General features: G+C 35.1%; 1 protein-coding gene across 12 annotated transcripts in view; it reads right to left on the bottom strand.

The window, feature by feature from the left end:
* The window catches only part of MRP (Multidrug-Resistance like Protein 1), a 197,852-nt gene that overhangs the window by 101,370 nt on the left and 75,061 nt on the right, over nt 1-21,421 (bottom strand). For 7 of the 12 annotated variants that reach the window (XM_072545236.1, XM_072545239.1, XM_072545240.1 and 4 more), the window contains exons 9-14: nt 19,399-19,483; nt 15,701-16,063; nt 15,514-15,647; nt 11,699-11,906; nt 8,016-8,036; nt 4,782-5,252 (exon numbers count right to left, since the gene is read on the bottom strand). In XM_072545236.1, coding sequence (XP_072401337.1) covers nt 4,782-5,252; nt 8,016-8,036; nt 11,699-11,906; nt 15,514-15,647; nt 15,701-16,063; nt 19,399-19,483 — 1,282 coding nt within the window. The remainder of the gene's footprint in view (nt 1-4,781; nt 5,253-8,015; nt 8,037-11,698; nt 11,907-15,513; nt 15,648-15,700; nt 16,064-19,398; nt 19,484-21,421) is intronic. The other 5 variants (XM_072545243.1, XM_072545242.1, XM_072545245.1 and 2 more) reach the window with 1 other exon arrangement.

Below are 21,421 nucleotides of genomic sequence, written 5' to 3'. Positions count from 1 at the left end.
CCAGTTAGGTAGAAACGGGATTCATCTGAGAATAACACTTTGCTACAATCGTTAATTCCCCAACGCGCGTATTGTCGAGCAAAAGCTAGTCGTGCAACTCGAGGCACCCGGCGACGTGGCGGTCCTCTAGCCATTACCCGAGAAGATAGTCAAGAAGAACGAAGTCTTCTTCTGACTGTTGCAATACTAAAATTGCGATTTCGTACTTCCTCTAGACGATTTTGATGCATAACCGCTGTTGATGTCCGGTTTCGTAAAGACTGAAACACAAGGAAACGGTCATCTAGTGCCGTGGTCGTTGTTCTTCGTCCAAAGCCAGGTCGCCTGGTTAGCAAACTTGCCTACTGAAAGCGTTGAAGCACTCGTTGAACCGTAGAAAGGCTTACGCCAACAGTTCTTGCGACTTGCCGTTGAGTGTGACCGTCTTCCACAAGTGCAACAATTTGTGCCGTTTCAACAGTCAAAGGCATTTTGGTCAAAAAATAAACACTAATAATGGCACTAATAAACACTAATGGTGGCAATAATAAACGTTTGTCCGTTGCATTTGAACAAAAAGTCGAAGCAAAAACGAGACATTTAAAACAAGCGGAGTTACAGGTAGCGTTCATTTTGGGAAGTGTGCACTTTACCGCGAAATTGGCAGAATTGGAATTCTTTGTTACAAAGGAAACCGCAACAATTCTCAGAAAGATGCATTAGTTTGTATTTGTGTTCTTATTATTTACGATAAAACTCGTTAAAAATGAAATATCGGTGATTTTCAAGGTGACCCGGATTTTATGATCGCGAGTGTATATGATCAACAGAACATATCCGCGAAAATAGATTTCAGACTGCATTATATCATCACACAGGAAGACCTTTTTTGTCGACAAAACAGTGTTTTTGTACCAAATTTTTTTGTATGATGCTATGCCCAGGCTAATTTGATGTGTGTAGAGTCATGAATTTTGACTCTAAGATCTATTCTGTTCATATTATGAACTTTGTTGATGATTTCTGTGCGAAATACGTTTTCTGAGACATCTTGACGTTCATCAGTAGAGTTTTACGATCACGAACAACTGCAGCGTTTCAAAACTTAACCATTATTAATGACGGTGCAGATTCTCTATAAAGAGCATTCAGTACTGCTTTTATTTCTGCATTGTCAACCTCATAACTTCAGCATCGAATGAATAGACAAGAAAGTCGATTAAAACAACAAAAAAATTTTAACGAGAAGTTTGAAAACATTAGTATAAATAACTTTAAACAATTCAGACCTGTTCAGTGTTGAATAATCCGTAATGAGGGAGGATTTTTCCACCAATAGTTATTTATACCATCTTAATTTTTTGTTCAACATCGAATTGCAAATCAAATTGAGCGAATATCATTTGAACAGCCGTTAAAAAATTATATTCAATTTGACATGTACGCCTCAACAAGATGTAAGCTACAAACTGTAAAAGTTTAGATCTCTCTATTGGAAGAACTTATACCATCTTAACTTGACAAAAAGCTTAAAGATCAATCGACCTAAATGTACCATCTGGTTCATGGAGAACGCTTTTTATCACCCACGCCAAGTTACCAATATTACAAAAACAAAAAAGAAGTCGCGTCCACTTCTTTGGAAGCACAAACAAATCATTTTGTACCATATAACAACATAATCTAGAATGTTAGGAGTTATTTAAAGAGTTTTAATACTACATAGATCGACATAAAGCACAATATCTGACCAATTTCCTTTGCTGTTGTGTTGTCATAGTCTTTTTAACACCAGCAATGCGTTCTGAATCAATTACTGGTCGATTTTTACTTGTAGTTTTAGTAAAATCGGTCATACGACATTTAGTATGAGAAAAAAACTATTGTTAAGAAGTAAAAGTGTTAAAAAAGACCAAAAATTATTGATGTCGTTTCATTCAACTACAGTTTTTGACATAATAAAGAACTCGTTCGATAACCGAGGCATCAACTCATTCGGCGATCTTATCCGATCAAAAACTGACCTTCTGCCCAACTCAAAAACGATTTTAATGGCACTTGAGTGCCTGATGGTATCACTAACCCAGTTAACGATCGTTTGAAGTATTAAATTGTAATGTGTTTAATGTTAAAAAATGTCGAGCATTCGGTAAAATTAACTAAAGGAAATAAGTAACGAAAAGACATCTCAAGATTCATCTAAATAGATGTCGAGAATGCAGCCAAAACCAAAAATACAGCAACTAAAGAAAAAAATACAAATACATGCAAGTACATATCGATCGGGAGCAAATCCGACATTTTGAGATTATTAATCGATTTAATTCTTTTAATTGTTTGTACAGATGTGCTCCCAGATTGACAGAAGAGATTTGTTAATTCGTGGAAGAAGCTTTGGTAATAAGTTTGGTGCGTAATTTGGGTTAAAAACATTGTTGTTATAAAAATACTTTGAAATAGTCGTCAAAATCAAAAATTATATGTCAATAAAAAACTTTTAGTAAAGAAAAAAGACGAAAATTTTAATTTACAAAGAGAAAATTTCCACGGGTTGACTGTATATCAATGTTTAAAAAGGTCCAAAGGATTTTATACCGTTTTGGAAGTGGCCTTCAAATTGCAAATAATTATACCACATGTTTTTTATTAACAGTCAAAATTTTACCCCTATTTTCGTTAAACTAAAGTGGAATAACTTACATTCACGTATCAATGATGGCAGTCTGATAGGACCGAAGTATTAGCACTTAATTGTAAGTTTTTTTACGAACATTTTAGTTAGAGTAACCAAGAAAATTACTCAGAGAGATAAAGGGGAAGCTATATACAATATCTCACAATAAAGAGCAGCAAAATTCATTGATTAGAATCATTTAGGCAATTAAATTTATAATCTAAGTCTTAAAATGATTACACAATGTTTCGAGATCAAAATAAAAGTTAGTAAATAGGAAGAACACCACTCATGTTTTATTTTCCTATATACTATTTAAGAGACTGGTTTATTTATGTATTAATGTTTTTTTCTAGTTTCTTTTTCAGCACCGTAATTAAAAATTTCATACATTCTTCAATGCTGAATACGAATCCATCTTTAGTTTCCATGTACGTATTACAGTTTTGACTATAATGAAATTCACACTGAGTGTGCAGTACGGCTAACATAGGGCAATGTTTTTCTTACGGAGAATAAACGCAGAGAGTTGTCGGCCTTCGCCAGCTCTTGATTGCTCACTCAAGAGCGTCGTACAGAACCGGCTTGGATAAAATGCATCTCCCGGCAGTATGAGTATACTATTTTATATTATGTATAAAGTAGAATAAAAAGGCATTGTAATAAATGTAATAATTGAATACTCCGCGAAATGTTTTGTGTTTTTTACAAAATATATAACAATTTAATGTGAGTGCTGCTGTAAGGCATACTTCGTTGATGACTGGTGTTAGCGAAAGAAGCATTTACAATATCTACAAAGAAGTGGAACGTTGGAATCGCCAAAAAAAAAACACAATGGCTAGTGGAACGATATTTTTCGAGGAGTGATATTGGAAATCCGAGCTATTAGAAGCAGTGCGTGTTGTAGCTACCCATAATACCACTTTTAAAAAAGAAGAGGCGCGCCACTTAATCGACCACAGTTTCGCATGCGCAACAAAGTAAAATTGACGCAATTATGTCACTCATGTCGTTGAGAAAACGGAAACTGAGGTGTGGACCACGGATAACCTGCAAGATGACGTAGACCATTTGATTATACACGCGAACACATGGGAGAGTAGCGAAAGCGAATGCGACATCTTGGAGGAAGAGGAAGACATTAGTATAATTGAATATCTGTGAGTATCCTCAATTATTCTATAACCAATGAAATGCATTTATCAGTACAATTAGAGTAAGAGCTTTTCGGGTCTTGGGCTGGGTGCATATAAATCGAGTATTTTTGGATATTTTCCGGTTGGAAAACTTTTTGATAGCTTATGAACGTTGGAATAGGAATGTGCAAACCTTGTAACAACTGTCCAAAATTTAAAAATGGTCATTTTTCAAACGTCAACAACTAAAAAACAATTCAACTTATTTACTCGGATCTTTATACGGTTCTGTACGTGACCACTACTTCGATCTGTTTGCTGCCGAAGTACATGGCGTGAAATCTGGCAAATGGTCATTCCTACCTTAACCGTACGACATTCTCATTGTGGATTTCATTATAGATTAACCTTCAGACTAGTCAAAGGTAAGTAGTAAAGGCTCAATTTTTGTAATTTTCATTTCGATCCAATAAAGCGACCGAACAAGATGACATAATTACAAAAATGCTAAACACTGGAGAAGAGATCATCATCGAATCCATCAACATCTACTGCGAAAGAATGCCACGCGTGCGATCCTTGTAGGAACTCTACAGAGAAGGTCTTAGAAGCAGAAAAAGACCGAGAAAGACCTCGTCTTCACTGGATCTACCGAGTTGAAGATATGAGAAAGCTGGGAATAAGAAAATGGCGAACACTGGCTCCACGTTACATTTCAGGTCGGTTATGAATTCTATCAAGACGTCACGTTCGACGTGACGTTGAAAGTATCGTGACGGTTCTAGCGTTTTTTTAGATTTTGTCAACATTTGAAAATATTGGGAAAAACAAAAGAATACTTTTAATAATTACGATTTCAGTTTCACTACGATATAAAATAACTTCATTAAATCTTGATAGTATGTTTTAACCCAAATTATTACTCAAAATGCATCATTACCATCATAAATAGCACTGAATTCATGCACAGAAAACGTTCAAAAACTTACCTTGTCCAAGACCTAGAGCTCCGTACACTCCGAGATACATATCTCGTCTTCCCGTGTCAACGGTTCCATTAACGTAGATTTTTTTATCGTCTGACCAGATTCCCAACCAAACGTTGGACCCAACACTGAAACCTTGATATATTAAATTAAAAATCAAGGTCGCTAACATGAACACCAATCCGATAGACTTCAAGTAATGCTTGTAGACAGCCCAGCTGACGTTGCCCGTTTCTGCTTTCTCAGTTTCGATCAACTTCTCCCCTGTCTTTGGACCTTTTTTACCGTCATCGAATGACAATTTCTGGTTACTTTTGTCCACACTGTTGAGGCGTTGTATAGAGCCGTTGCCGATGTGATCGGAGCCCGTTTCTGAGTGAGATTCTGAGACGCGAGACCGGTGCCTTACTAATTGTCTTGCTACTTCTTGAGATAATGGTGTGTCGGCGAGTTGGTCTTTGAGTTCATCCAGTTCTGTAAAATTATAACGTAAAAATCAAACAAGATACTTGAAACAAAAAGAAAGTTTAAACAAACTAACGCATTCACATAAACGAATGATTTTGACAAAAATATACTTTCAACTTTTGATTCATACTACATATTGTTCCTTTTATCTTTAACTAACTATCTATCAAGCCTTAGTCTATCTTGGACATAAGTATCATCTTGTCTTTTTCACTGGTCTCTATGTATGAGATCTGCTAAATTCAGCCCCAACCATTTTCTCGAATGAAGCTACTAGCGAATTTAATCCATTCAATTCTTGGTTTACCCTTTATATTATCCTACTAATTCGCTATTCAGACTAGGATCTCTTTAAGGCTTTGTTTTCCCTTTTTGTATTTTGACCGTATTGATCTTTTGCAGCGTTGGTGTTTCTATTTTATAGACTAGGGAACTAACGATTTTCCCATGACACCCGTTGATACAGGTATCTAACAAATCTTCTTCTTCTTCTCGTGCCACTCCTAGCGGAGATTGGAAATCATCATGGCCACTGCGACTTTGTTAGCAGCGCGCCTAAAAAGTTCAATCGAACTACACCCGAACCATTCACGTAGATTACGAAGCCACGATATTTTTCTTCTTCCCACACTTCTTTTGCCCTTAATTTTGCCCTGCATGATATTTCTTAAAAGTTCGTACTTTTCACCTCTCACAATGTGCCCCAAGTATTCCATCTTTCTAGTTTTTATCTCATTTAGAATTTCGCATCTTTTGTCTAAAGTTTGGAGTACTTGCGTGTTAGTGACGCGGTCCATCCATGATATTCTGAGAATGCGTCTATAGCACCACATCTCGAAAGCTTCGATGTTTTTTGTGGTCAACTGTTTTAGTGTGCAAGCCTCTACTCCATACAACAGGGTAGAAAAGACATAACACCGCAGCATTCGTATTCGTAACTTTATATTGATATCACGATTGCAAAAGAGTTTGCGCATTCTATTAAAGACTGATCTAGCGATTTCTATTCTACATCTAATCTCTTTTGTTTGATCAGTATCGTCTGTGATCCAAGCACCTAGATATTTAAAACAGGACACACGCTCAATCGTTGTATTGTCTATTACAAGATTAGCTCTGATGTTCTTTGATTTCGTGATTACCATAAATTTAGTTTTTTTCAAATTAATTTTCAAGCCGTAACTGTTACAGTATATATTGAGACTTTGAACGAGATGTTGTAGTTCTACTAGCGTTCCCGTTAGGAGAACCGTATCGTCAGCATACCTTATATTGTTGATAGTCTCACCATTTATTATCAGACCAAGATCTTCTTCCTCGAGTGCTTGTTCACAAATAGCTTCACTATACAGATTAAATAAAAGTGGCGACAAGATGCATCCCTGACGGACTCCTCGACGGATTTGAATTTCTTCTGTTAGCCTACCCTCAACCTTCACATTTGCTGTTTGATGCATATAATTCGAATATCTCGGCTGTCTATATTTTTCTTTATTAGAATTTGTCTTAGTGGTTCATGTTGTACTTTGTCAAAGGCCTTTTCGAAATCAATAAAGCAGGTGTAAATTTCTTGGTTCATGTCTAAGCATCTCTGTGAGAGAACGTTCATTGCAAACAGAGCCTCCCTTGTACCCAGCCCTTTTCTGAATCCCATCTGAGTGTTACTGATGTCTACGTCTAATTTCCTATAGATCCTATTATGGATTATTTTCAGGAACAGTTTTAGAGCATGACTCATCAAAGCTATCGTACGATATTCGCTGCATTCCCTTGTATTTGCCTTTTTTGGCAGTAGTATAAAGGTCGAACGGAGCCATTCCCTAGGTATTATTCCAGTTCTATATATTGTGTTAAATAGATCTAGGAGTATTTTAATAGATTCATCGTCCATAAGTTTGAGCAGTTCTACGGGAATTTCATCAGGACCTGGGGCCTTACCACTTTTCGCTTGTTTGATTGCATAATCTATTTCTTCTCTGATTATATCAGGCCCTGTATCATCTGTATATTCGTTTGAGATCTAACAAATGCTTTTGGTAAATTTAGTGAAACGAATATGTAATAAATAAAATATACAAAAAGGTTAAAGAGATTTAGCTCGATTTAGCTCGCGACACAGTGCATGATTTACAGTAGAAAATACTTCAGCGAGGTCCTGGTGGACTTAAGTGGAGAAGGGTTTCTGTGAACACCCGTTCCACAAGATTCAGTCGATCCTAAGCCCTAGGAAAAGCTGACGTTGGTGTAATATTCGTGTATTTCAATCTCCCACTGTTAATAATTATGTATTCGCTTTTGTTACTTGCTCTGTCAACTGTGTTTCATAATTAGTTGCAAAAGTCTTCTATAGTATAATCTTGTGGTATTGCCAAAAGGATGTTTGAAGATAAGTTACAGAAATTTATTATGAGTTTTCAAGTACACCCAAATAAATCATGGGTCGTATTTACACTATGGTATTTTTGAATAAAAAACTAGCATGCCAAAAAAGCAAATGATCAAAACAATGGAATGAAATGAATCATCACGCTACAACTAAAATATGTCGTTTACGACCTATACGATCTCTAGAATGACAATGATAATTTCTTAATTTAGCCATCTCGATCTTTTTAAACTTAAAATCACTTGAAATCAATTTCAATTCTGATCAAATTCGTTGAAATCCAATAAAATAAACGATTAATAAGATCAAGTGGCTTCGAATGTGAAAAATGGGTAAAAAATTGCACTCTATCTACGATTATCTACACTTTGCAAACGACATACCGTTAGATTTAACTTTAGAACCTATAAAAACGAAAAAATATTATTTTTTGCCCAAAAGTTCGGAGACAGGACACTAATGTAGTTTTACTGAAGCCAGTGTTTGCTTAAAATATAGTTTTAAATATGTAGGTACTGGATTTATACTGGAGCTTAAGCTCCAGTATAAATATACATTTGAAAACTCCAGGGGGCACAAATCTATGATTTATTTTACAGTGACTAATAGAAAAATCCACCCAAAGCAGATTCTAGATATCTGAACTTTAAACTCAGCAGACGCAGGGAGTGAACATAAACTAGTACTAGCAAAAATAAGAAAAACATTTTCTACAGGAAATCACCGAGGAAAAATTCAATATAGAATCACTGTGGAACGACTCTACAAGAGAAATGGACCAAAGGAGGCTAGCACAGAAGATACAGCTGAAACAAATAGACGACATCGAAGATATAAACGCGAGCTGGGAAAAAATTAAAAACAACATTGAAGAAGCAGCAACAGAAGCTCTAGGAAATCGCAAAGTCATACTGAACAAAAGAAACAACAACAATACACCATCGTTCAGAAAAGAAATAAAAGAGAAATGTAAAGAGAAACGAGAGGCCTACACGAAGTTAAAAACATCAAATACTCCAAAATCTCGAGACACCTATAGAAGAATACGAAATGAAACAAAGCAGTTAGTAAGAAGAACAAAAAATGAACACTGGGAACAGTTTACAAAAAGGATGGAAAGCGACTTCTACGGTACACAAAAACAAATATGGAGATTCAAAAGAAACCAACGGGAAGAAGTAGAAGAATTGAAGGAATACAATAACATACCAGCAAACGAATGGGAAAGATACCTGATGGAACTGTTTAAAGAAAAAGAAAATAATAATCAACACAATAAGACATGTGAATTAAGACATGAAATAGAAATCAGTTTTCAGAAAGTAGAGATAGCCATAAATTATAACCCTAGAGATGACAAAACTTATACAAAAACTAATATTGCACTGCAAGATACCAGACGCATGGAGAACGAGCATAATGGTATCAATGTTCAAGAAAGGAGATAAAGAAGAGCCCAACAATTATATGTTCTATAACACTATATGTTCTTTCTATTGTATAAATCTACTGAATACCGCATTTAAGCTTACCACAAAAATCCTAACCAACAATCAATAAACTAACAACTTTATCAGATGATCAACAACGATTCAAATCCGGAAGATCCTGCGTAGACGCCGTATTTGTACTAAGACAATTCGCAGAAAAGGCCATCGAGTACAATAAACCAGCATATCTATGTTCTATAGACCTGACAAGGGCTTTCAATCGCATCCAAGTCCAAAACGTCTTACACGTACTGTATAAAAGAAACATACCAACCAATATTATACAAACCATCGAAAACATCTACTTCCATAATCGAATACAGGCAAAGATAAATGGAAAATTAACACAGTGTATACAAGTACAAAGCGGAGTCAAACAGGGTGACACGTTAAGCCCACTTATGTTATGCAGACGATGCCGCATTAATCGCCGAGACAGAAGACGAGCTTCAAAGATTAACACACATCTTGATTATTAATATTTTTTGATTAATGAGTCTGTCTAATCTTCTTTATATATATGTTCTTTCTATTTGTTTGTGAAGTCTTAGTACATTTAAACGCTGTTTTGAAATAATTCTCAGATTAAAAGTAACATATCCCATCTGTTATGCAGATGGTACCTCCTAAATGTTTAAAGTCAGGCTTCTTCTTCTTCCTATGCCATCCCCATTAACGGAGGTTGGCGACCACATTTTTAAAAGCTTCTCTGTCTTTTGCAACGTGGAATAATTCGTCTATAGTCATGTTTGTCCAGTCTCGAATATTTCGCAGCCATGACTTCCTCTTTCTACCTATTCCCTTTTTGCCATCGACTCTACCCTGCATGATGACCTGCAGAAGACTATATTTATTATTTCTTAGTATGTGTCCAAGGTATGCAGTCTTGCGTACTTTTATCGTTCTCAACAATTTTTTGTCTCGACCCATCCTTCTCAGCACTTCCTCATTGGTGACCCTGGCAGTCCATGGAATTCTTAACATTCTCCGGTATATCCAAAGTTCAAAGGCTTCAATCTTTTTAACTATTTGCGCTTTTAGTGTCCATGTTTCTACCCCGTACAATAGTTGCGACCAGACGTAACATTCAACAAACCTCAGTCTCAGCGCAGCATTCAGATTTTTGTCACAGAACAATTGTTTGAATTTTAAGAACGCTGCCCTTGCCATTTCTATTCGTAACCGGATCTCTTGGTCTGGATCTAATTCTGTGTTGATGTAAGCTCCCAGATATTTATATTTTGTCACTCTCTCTATTTGCTGTCCACCAAGAGTTAGTTGTTCATTATTTATTGGACTCCTTGATACTATCATAAATTTGGTCTTATCTGTGTTGATGTCAAGTCCCATTTGAATGCATTCACTATGTATTGCATCTAGTAAAGTTTGTAGTTCTTCTATACTCTCAGCCATAAAGTCAGGCAAAGCTTGATTTTCAGTTGCTCATAAGCGCCAAAAATATGGATATTATCTACCGAAATGATGTAATTGTGAAGTAATATTAAGATAATGAATCCCATGATGGTCGCCAACGGTCGTGAAGAGAAGCCATGATGGTTGGATGGATCTGAAGGGAATACCTGTGGAGGTTTGGAAGGCTCTAGGAGAGAAAGGGGTTGATGTGTTGTGGCAAATGATTAGTAGGATAAATGAGGAAAAAATGAGAAAAAGAGCGTGATGTTATAACCGTATACAGATAACGGGAAAAATCAAGACTGTAAGAACTGTAAAGAGACAAACCGGGGAAGATCTGAAAGGAAAGATATACAAGAATGTGGTCAGACCTGCGTTGGTGTACAGCAGTGAAGTGTGTTTTGTAAAGAAGATAGAAGTAGCTGAAATGAAAATGCTACGGTGGATATTGGGTAAGAAGGGACAGAATCAGGAACGACGTGATTGGGGAAAGAGCAGGGGTGACTAGAATTTCAAAAAAGGTTAAACAACGACTGCAATGGTTTGGTTACGTCAGCTATAGAAATAAGAACTACGTGGGGCGAAGTATATAGCTGTTAGAAGTTGAGAGAGAAAGCTTGAAATGAAGCCGACAAGATGGAGATTAACAGTGACACCTGAAAAGGGAAACACTGAGGAAGAAGAAAGAGCATCGTCGTCGACTTTCTGAACACCTACCGACATACTTTCCGAGATACTTCTCCGATGCAAGTAAAAAACGTCAAGAGAATTTCTAAGAATTTAGTAGCTTCATTTTTAAAAGTATATTTACATTTTTATCTGTATGTCTTCTAGCTGTTTTATTGGCTTATTAATTATTACGGTTCTGAAACTATTAGATACTATAATTAATGGGAATAAAGCACAATTTTAATTGAATATTAATTTTTGATTAAAAATCTTCATATATACATTTATATTCGATAAAATAACCAATATGTCAATCACTACTCGTTGTGGATATGCTATATATCATTTTTAAGATTCATTTGGGTCAAAAGTGTCCTGTCTCTATTAAATATCAAATTATTAAGCTAAATTTGATAAATAGTGCTGTTATTCAGCAATATTTATCAAAACCAAGATAAGTTTTAAATATTTAAGTAAATGATTTACATATTTACCTTCTACGGTTTCGGCTTCTTCGGTAATATGTTGGAGAAGGAACTCGGCGAACGCTCCTTTCCTATCCAAGAGTTGCTGATACGTTCCCGTCTCGGAAATTTTACCGTCTTTCAGAACGATGATTTTCTCCGTTTGTGGCAAATACGTGATTCCGTGTGTGACGAGGACTTTGGTTTTGCCTTTGAGTAATCCATGAGGACCGATCACCTGTAATAATATTTTTGCTAATTAAAATTCACCGATTGAATTATATTTTTGGAAAAATGTGTGACCTTGCAAAAAAGTTATGTATGGTGGTACTACTGGCTAGCTTAGGAGTGAGGTCCATACCAAGAGTATGGATAATCATAAGTAGACTTCGGCAAATATGCATATTGCATATTTTGCATATTGTGCATATTTTATGTAAATATTTCATATTTTGGCATATTTGTATAAAAGTTTGCATAAAGTGCATAAAAGTTCAGATTTTTATACTGTATTTGAAAATTTTTAAACATACCAATTTATTTCAATTCTTGTATAAAATTTTGTAGTCATTTTAATCAAGAAATGATCTAAGTAGGATCTAAGTAGATCTCTACAGGTACAAAACATTTACAATTTCAAAGAAGATCAATTTAAGTAGCCCTCAACATTCTTAGAAAGTCTCGGTCACTGAGGCATTCAGTTATTGGATAATCGCTAAGGGTTCGCTCATTTGCATTTTATGATCTAATCCCCAAATCTATCTACAATTTATTGTATCTTAACAGCAGGTAAACGGCTAATAGTTTTGTTCCTAATTTAGGGATTTTCCAAAATCTCCCAGTTTATTGAATTAGGTACCTAAACATTTCTAATTTGATGCTCAGATTTGTAAATCATTTTTGTTTTGATATTCAAAGCGTAAACACTCGTTGTGGGTAACAAAAAGGAAGATTGTGATTTTATAATGCCTAAAACAACCAGTGCTTCAACTCGGATTAAACCTTATAAAGAGCTGTCTATGGATATGGGAAAAATCTACTGTTCAGTCTGTGGCAAAATTGTAAGTATCTAATATTTTCTATTAAATATCTAATATTTCATACATACAGGGTGTTTCCAAATGACACTTACAACGTTTGACTGTAGATACTCGAAAAATTGAACAAAACGATATAGTTAATGAGGGGTCAAACTTATTTACTTTTCGAGATACAGGGTGTTAAAATTAAAAAAAATTAAACTCTTTTAGTTAATAACAACAATAACTTTAAAACCAATAAACGTATTTACTTGAAATTTAGTACTCGTAGGTTGTTTTTAAATGAAAAATAGCTTCCTTTAGTGAGAAAAAATTGTCCATGGTACAATACAATGGTGTGTATTTAGAAAAATTTTTCACCTTTACTTTTTTTTATGAAGTCAGCTATTCTAAAACACAATTATTTTTATTGTAATTGAATTAACCAAAAAAAAACTTTTGTTGAATTTTAAAATAAGTTATATGATGTACTAATGGTTAGTAACAAAAACTAATTTGTGGATTAATACTGCATTTAAAACACTTAGCGAGTGTTTTTTTTTCCAAACCAGTTATTTGATTAACCAAAAACACCTTGTATATTTTTATATTTTAAAGGTTGGGTTAAAATAAAGGTTTTTATTTTTATTTATAGATAGCATGTGAGAAGAAATTTCAGATAGACCAACATGTGAGAACTGCTTCACACATTGCAAAAAAAGGAAAAATAGGAGGAAAACATCAAACTTCAATGGCTAAATGTTTCCAATCTACTTCAAAAAAATTAGATGGGCAAGAAACTTTTAATGAAGACTTGTGTCGCGCATTAGTGTCTGCAAACATACCGCTTTCAAAATTAGCAAATGTAAATTTTAGTTCGTTTCTAAAAAAATATTGCAAACTTAATGTTCCAAGTGATCGGCCTCTAAGAAGAAATAATGTGAACGGGCTATACTCGTCGGTGTTAATTAATATTAAGGAAGAAATTGCAGATACTTATTTTTACATATCTGTAGACGAAACCACTGATTCCTCAGGAAAGTATATTGCTCATTTATTGATTGGTGTTCTTAAAGAAGATACCTTACCAAAATCTCATCTTATTTCATGCCAGCAACTTGAGAAAACAAATGCTTTAACAATTTCGCGTTTTATGCAAGAAACATTAGCAACTTTTTTTCTTCCGACAACTATTCCTTCTAATAAATTACTGCTTATTTTATCGGATGCTGCTCCTTATATGGTGAAAGCAGGACAAAATTTAAAAATATTTTTCCCAGATTTAATACATGTTACTTGTGTAGCGCATGGATTAAACGAGTTGCAGAGGAAATACGAAAAAAGTTTCCTCTTGTAAATACCATGATATCCAGTGTCAAAAAAGTATTTCTTAAATCTCCTATATGAATTCAACTTTATAAAGAAATGCTACCTAACATTCCTCTTCCACCACAACCTATTTTAACGCGATGGGGAACATGGTTAGAAGCAGCTAATTTTTATGCAGATCATTTTGTTAAAATAAAGAACATAATTGATACGTTAACAGATGAAAGTTCCCAATCTCTTTTGGATTCTAAACAAACTTTTCAGAGTAACTTGCTTCAACAAGAACTTTCATTTATAAAATCAAATTTTAGTTTTGTTCAAAAAACAATTACTCAGTTAGAATCACCAAAACTGTCATTGTTCGAAAGTACAGCATTAATAAAAGAATTTGCGTAATGTTGTCGGAACGTTAGAGGTAATATTGGAAAAGATATTTTAAAAAAATTTGAAGCTACTATGGAAAAAAATAAAGGTTACCATATTCTTTCTGAAGTAGTCAGTGTTCTAGCTGGAAATATTTCGGAAACAATTAATTTAGAACCAAATGTTTTGGTTAGTTTGAAAAATGCTCCCGTTACATCAGTTGATGTTGAACGAAGTTTTTACATATATAAATATATGTACTCAGACAGAAGCCACAAGTTTTTGTTAGAAAATTTTGAACACCACTTGGTCATTTATTGTTACCATAATTCTAAATAAGTTTATTCATACTTAAAAATGATGTAGTTACTAAAATAAATGTAAATCTTAATGAATAGTAGGAAATATTTAGTTATGTACACTTTTTTTTTAAATAAAATTGTTAGTATTTTACGATTTTTTTATTTATTTGTATGCATATTTTGTAAAATATTTGCATATTTTCGGATAAACACGTGAATATTTATGCGCATATTTTCTACATTTTTATTTGCATATTTGCCGAAGTCTACTCATAAGGGTAGCTTTATAGCAAAGAAGCTAAGTCCCACAGAGCGATAAGTTTGTTGTACTTAGGACTCCAGGAAAACTGCTCGACGGACACAGTAGGGATAGTGTATTGGTTGAAAGTCCGATATATTAATGAAAAAATTATGGAAACGGCACTGTATAGTTCGATAACACTTCCTACAAAGCAATCATAAGGGCGATTCAGCTGAATAGAATATACTAAACAAGCTGCAGGTGAATAGACTGTACGCTGAACAGCTACAGCATCACAAAGTAAATGATTAAAAAAGAAAGAATTATTAGCAACAACCAGCAACCTTCTGTAAAGGAAGATAAACAACGACTACTTGAGAAGGTTGAGATTTTTGGTTTTTATCTAAAAGTTTCTAACAGGAATTTGGAAATTCCAAACAAATTCCTTCTGAGAAGCTAGAGAGTGAGCGAAAATTTCGTCGAAAGACCGGATTACGATTTATTGCTTTATTCGCAAACTGCAAAAAATAGGAAGTAAAATTGTTGTAGGAGTAATGTAAAATATAATAACAATTCTTAACTAGTATTTACCTTTTCGAAAATGTGTTTTCCAACGTGACTATCTACAGCACTCAATGGATCATCCAAAAAGTATATATCAGCATTGGAGTAGACTGCTCTGGCGACGCTAACACGTTGTTTTTGACCTCCAGATAAATTGATACCTATAACACAACATTCATTACTAATGCTTATAATAGTTCGCATCAAAAATTACCTTTCTCGCCGATTTCCGTCTGGTCTCCGGCCGGCAGCATATCCAGATCCGGATTTAGGGCACAAGCTTCTACTACGGCATCATACAATGTTTTATCGTAGGGTTTTCCGAATAGAATGTTATCTCGAAGAGTGGCGTTTTGGATCCAGGCTTGTTGGGAGACGTAGGCGACTTTACCGTATGAATTCACGCGACCGGATAGTTTGTCCATTTCTCCGAGGAACGCCGAGATCAAACTGGATTTTCCTGAACCGACTGTTCCGACGATGGCCGTTAGAGTTTTTTTCTTGATGTTAATGTTGATGTCCTTCAAAACTGGGCCTTCGCCCCAGGAGAATGTGCCGTTTTCGATCGTAAGTGGCTCTATAAACAATCATAGTTTCAAAGCATTGTATTAAATATCAATTAATTAAAAATTGGAAATGCACAGATCGTTCTACTAGTATATCGTATATAGAAAATATTCGAGTGCAGAACATGGTTGGTTACAACGGGGAGCAAAAGAAACATTTAAGAAACGTTAAAAGATATGCTTTAAAGTTGACTTTAATTCACGTTTGCAATAATCTAACAAAGTTGATTATATTCAAAGTACAAAATAGTTCTCTTCTTCTTCTTAGGGTGCCTGTCCGTTCCGAACATTGGCGATCATTCTGGCTATGATGACTTTGTTGGTAGCTATACGGAATAGCTGTGTTGTTATAAGTCTTTATATACCATGCTTTCAGGTTAGCAAACCAGGATATTCTTCTTCGTCCTGGGACTCATTTTCCTTTAATTTTACCTTACAAAATGCATTGGAAAAGCTCATATCTGTCTTGATTTCCCATTATATGTCCCAAGTACTGCAACTTACGGCCCTTCACGATGTTGACCAAATCCGCGTCCAAATCAAAATCCCAAATCTTATCTTTCTTCTGACGATGGTACGTGTTCTTTTATATTCTTGGAGATTATCTTTGTTTTTTTCTCTGATCCATAAGTTCAAGTATTTCATCGGTCATCCACGATTTCCGTTTCTCTGTATCTTTCTTCAGGTGTTGTTCTTTTATTTCTCTGACTGTTTCTTGTATGATGGTCAGACTTTCCTCTATAGTTCCTGCATTTCTGCATTTTAGCATCTTTGTACTGAGGTTTTCACTCGCCAGTTTTCTAACATCATACTTCTTCATCGACTTACTTGTAACCTTCTTCATTCTGAAATTACCTAAAACTGGTATATGATCAGAATTTATGTCTGCCCCCGGGTATGTTTTGACGATGTACAGCTGTTCCTATACCTTTTATTTACTAGCATGTAATCAATCTGATTTCTTACAATCCTTCCCACAGAATCCTGTGGAGATTTCCAGATGTGCAGTTTACTTGGTTGTAGCTTAAACCAGATGTGCAGTTTACTTGGTTGTAGCTTAAACCAGGTGTTCATTATTACTAATTGATTTGCTTGCGCAAAAATCTCCAATGTATCTCCCCGATCGTTCCGGTTTCCTAGTCCAAATGGTCCAACTGCAGATGATGTTTTGCTGGCCCCAACTTTGGCGTTGAAGTTACCCAGTCGTCACTTGAGGTCCAGAAACTATTTTTTGAGAGAGGCCTAAAATTATCTTTTGGGGTAAATACAATTGAAAGACAAATCACCTAAGGGACTTTTGGCCTAAGGTAAATTTAATTTCTATGCAAAAATTCGATAATGCTTGTGCTTCGAAAGGATCAAGGCGACGACAGGGCGGCCCACAAAGCTCAAGCTCTCCACTCTCTTGGCTCCCTTGCCTTCATTCCCAAGGAGAAGGTAAACGTGACCTACGACGCTTTCCAGAAGTCCTCTTTCTATGTTAAGTTCACGACGAAGCTGCTGGACTTTCTTGATTACGTCGAGCGGATTTGGATTGGAAGAAAACTTGTCCTAAAGTGCCTCCATCGTCAATTGGAAGCACTTGAAGTTGAATTGACTACAGCATTGAAAAACAAGTTGCCTCGTTTCAACAATCACATAGAAATATGATAAAAGCTTCTTACATCCAGTAGTTGGATGTACGAAGCCATCGTTCTGCAAACTTGCAGACCAATTTCTGGCTGAACAATGACCTGTTTAGTACCAAATCCGTAAAAGCAAAGCGGTGCGTTTCATCTAAAAAGAGAGAAAGCTTATATTGAGAAGAACAATCGCCTTGAGAATGTGTAGCGTTTCATTTTTCTAGCCCTTAAAGTTTTTATCCACTAGGAAACTAAGTTCCTGTAGCTGGCTGTATACCATGTATCACAAAAAATTTACTTAAAATCCTTTATAAAAGGTATATAATTTAAATACCCAATTGGACTATATTTAATTATATACCTTTTATAAAGGATTTTAAATAAATTTTTTTTTCTTAAAGTTTTTGTTATTAAGATGTGACTACAGTATCTCGTAGACAATTTTTATTACGTCTAAGTAGGTTGTGAGTATGTTAAAAGTACGTAATTTCTCCCTTGCAAATAACTACGTATTATAGACGCAGCTGCATTTTGTTTCCCTAAAGAACTCATATTCTTCATCTTTGTTTTATTTGTTGTCGCAATGGCCGCTGACGTCAATTTATGAGTTTTTTGAGTACAGTTGAGTAGTGAAAAACCCACGTTTTGGTAAGTGTAATTATTTTTTTAGTCCCATTCGTTTAAAACTATAGAAGCATTTTTCTTATTTCCCAGGGGTTTTTCCATACACGTTTCAATGCACAGCTAATTGCTGGGCCTGTGCTTATTATCTCATCAATTCTATAGTAGCTTTTTTTCTGCCAATGAGAAGAAGGTAATGTACGCTTGCTTTGGGTCACTTCTGCACGCCTACCTGCATTTGGTGTTAGAATATCGACCGAAGAAGTGAATACTCTTTCGATTCACTATGTTTGAGTGATCGTAAAGATTTTAACTAGACGATTTTTGTTTTTTACGGTTAATTAGGGACACATTGTGTAACTTATTTTATTATTGAATTCGTACTTATTTTAATTATTAAGAAGTTACGCATTTTAAAGGATTTTATTTATTTGAATTAAAGTATATAAATTATTTTGTATTTACTAAAAGGTTACCCACTTTTTTAATATTACAAAAAAGTTATGTGTTATTCGTAATAAATATTATAAAAAACAACCCAAAAAGCTTTTTCCGGTTAACACATTGCAGTCTTTATTCAATAATTTTAGAGTGTTAAGCAATAATTAATTTGATATACCTTTTTAAATAATTTTTTATTTTGTTCTGATCGAGAACTGCAATCTATTTAGCAAGTTTTTTGATGTGTCGTTTCCAGCATCACAACTAATCTCCACTTTCACGAGTATGATAAATATCTGATATCGATTAAGTTTTTCTGTAATTAGTTTAATTCGTCCGTTAGGTGAAGTGTTATTCGGCCTTTAGCAATGTTGTTTTTAAACGAAATATCTTAATTCTATTGACATTAGGTCAAATGCCTCTAGGCGCCCCATACTGTTAATTCAATTAACACGAACTCTGGATGGCGGCAAACATCCAAAACTAACATTTTAGTGTTGCCGTTTGGGTACAAATGTACCAAAAGCTCATTTTAAAAGACATTACAGTAGGAAAAACATAAAAGACACTTCCAGTTGACCAAATAATATCCAGTACGAACGATTTATGTATACTAATAAAACCATGTATATTAGTTTTACTATCATAGTAGGCTAACTTACCTTCAGAAGGTTCATGAAGAACGTTATCGGGATCAAGTTCTTCGGCATTCATGAATTTGTTTATCCTTTTAACTGACACCCAAGTCTAATAAAAGTAAACGTAATTTACCATTGATTCATAAATCTACTACACAACAACAATCCAATACTTCTCACTAAACAATTATATAGAAAAACAAAGCAGACTAGTTGTTTACATTATGTATTTTTGCAAATATCTGACATTTTTATATTATTGTGATTTTCAAATGGAAAATATATTGGATCGATGTCGATTTTCAGCAAATCCATCAGTTATCTAGTATATTTAACGGGAATTAATCACAATTTTAATTGAAAATATGATAATTTTCAGTCAGGTGCAGTTAATTCTTATTAAATATAATATATAATTATGGAAATACCACAAAAAATTGCTACAGAACCAATTCTATCAGTATTTCGGTAATTATTATTAGAATTAGTGATTGAAGTATAAGTATTTAAATTGATATGAACTGGATAATCGTCCAAGGATGTAGGCTTTCACAGACGTCTTTTTTAAATGATACATTGTTTTTCAGGTTTATAGGTCACTGCTGCGATTATTTCTTCCTGAGACAAAACTTTTGTATCGTATATTAAAAATCTTAGCGAAATAAGGCCTGTACTTCATCTACAAATCAACGAAGACGATAGAGGAAAGTCTAAGATCGACCAAAGATCCAAGAGGGAAGTTCTCACTCCAAGAGTTTACCATATTTCCTATAATTGTAGTTCATTCAATTTTATGATAATTAGCAAGAAAAGAATAACAGAAGGTCAACTCTACTTCTACCAATCCCCTGTAGAAAGAGTGACGCACTACAACTACCTCGGCGCCATAATAAATGATGAATGGACCAACAACCAGGAGATTAGAGCACGTATCGGAAAAGCTAGATCCGCCTTCAATCAGATGGGGCCTTCTTCAAGAGTCACAACCTCTCTCTTGGTACAAAAGTAAGAATGCTGCGATGCTACATCATCTCTGTCCTTTTTATGGCGTTGAATCGTGGACCTTGAACAAAGATATGTGCAGAAAACTGAAAGCTCCCGTGGACTGACTGAGTCACAAATGAGGAGGTCCTCAGAAGAATGAATAAGAACCAAGAGGTACTGATCACCATCAAATCCCAGATATGCTCTCCTTCAAGCCATCCTGCAAGGAAAAATATTTGGAAAACGAGGTCCAGGAAGAAGAAGAACATCTTGGTTAAAGAACCTCAGAATCTGGTTCAATACAACATCTGTGCAGCTTTTCCGCGCTGCCTCCGATAAGATAAAGATTGCCATGATGATCGCCAACATTCGTAACGGATAGGCACATCAAGAAGAAGAAGAAGTAGTTCATTCCAACAATAAAACGAAGTGTAATTAGTGTTTTAATTTAATACAAGGGACGCTAGCGGCGTGGTCACTGCGAAAAACCAGCTGTTGTGGCCCTACAGCCCCTGAAGAGCTTCGTCAACGTCGGATTTTCAATTTCTTTAGGTCATTCTGCACGCCGTCTATCTATCTGGGTTCGGATCTTGATTTATTCCTTCTTCTCCCGAGCTACCCAGAAACACTTTCCCCATCCGCTCTCTCTTTATTTGTCACCAAGTCTGCTTTTCCAAATAGTAGCTGCAGTTTCTGTTTTTTTACAGACTTTACCTTCTGTAACCGGTCCATAAATTTTAGAGGTCCACTTAGAGGATTTTTCTCTTCCACTTTCTGAGCGATTTTTCGCTTCATCATGATGTTTCGCTTCCATACATCATTGCTAGGCGGATCACGTCTAGGTATGCCCATTTTAAGAGAAATGGGCACATCAATGCACCTGGTGACACTTACTAAAAATCTGTACTAGTCCAACATAGCACCAGTACGACTAGATCAGAAGTTCTCAAACCAATTCAAGGCCGAGAGAGGTGTGCTAACGATGCGTGTTGTCACTCTGATAGTTGGGAGAGATTAATTGTTTCCGGGGAGAAGATCACCAACTAGAACTAGATGGTCCAAC

Source organism: Diabrotica undecimpunctata, chromosome 9 (assembly GCF_040954645.1).
Source record: "Diabrotica undecimpunctata isolate CICGRU chromosome 9, icDiaUnde3, whole genome shotgun sequence".
Taxonomy (NCBI): Eukaryota; Metazoa; Arthropoda; class Insecta; order Coleoptera; family Chrysomelidae; genus Diabrotica; species Diabrotica undecimpunctata.
Note: the sequence above shows the minus strand (reverse complement) of the source record. Positions and strands in the feature narration are given on the sequence as shown.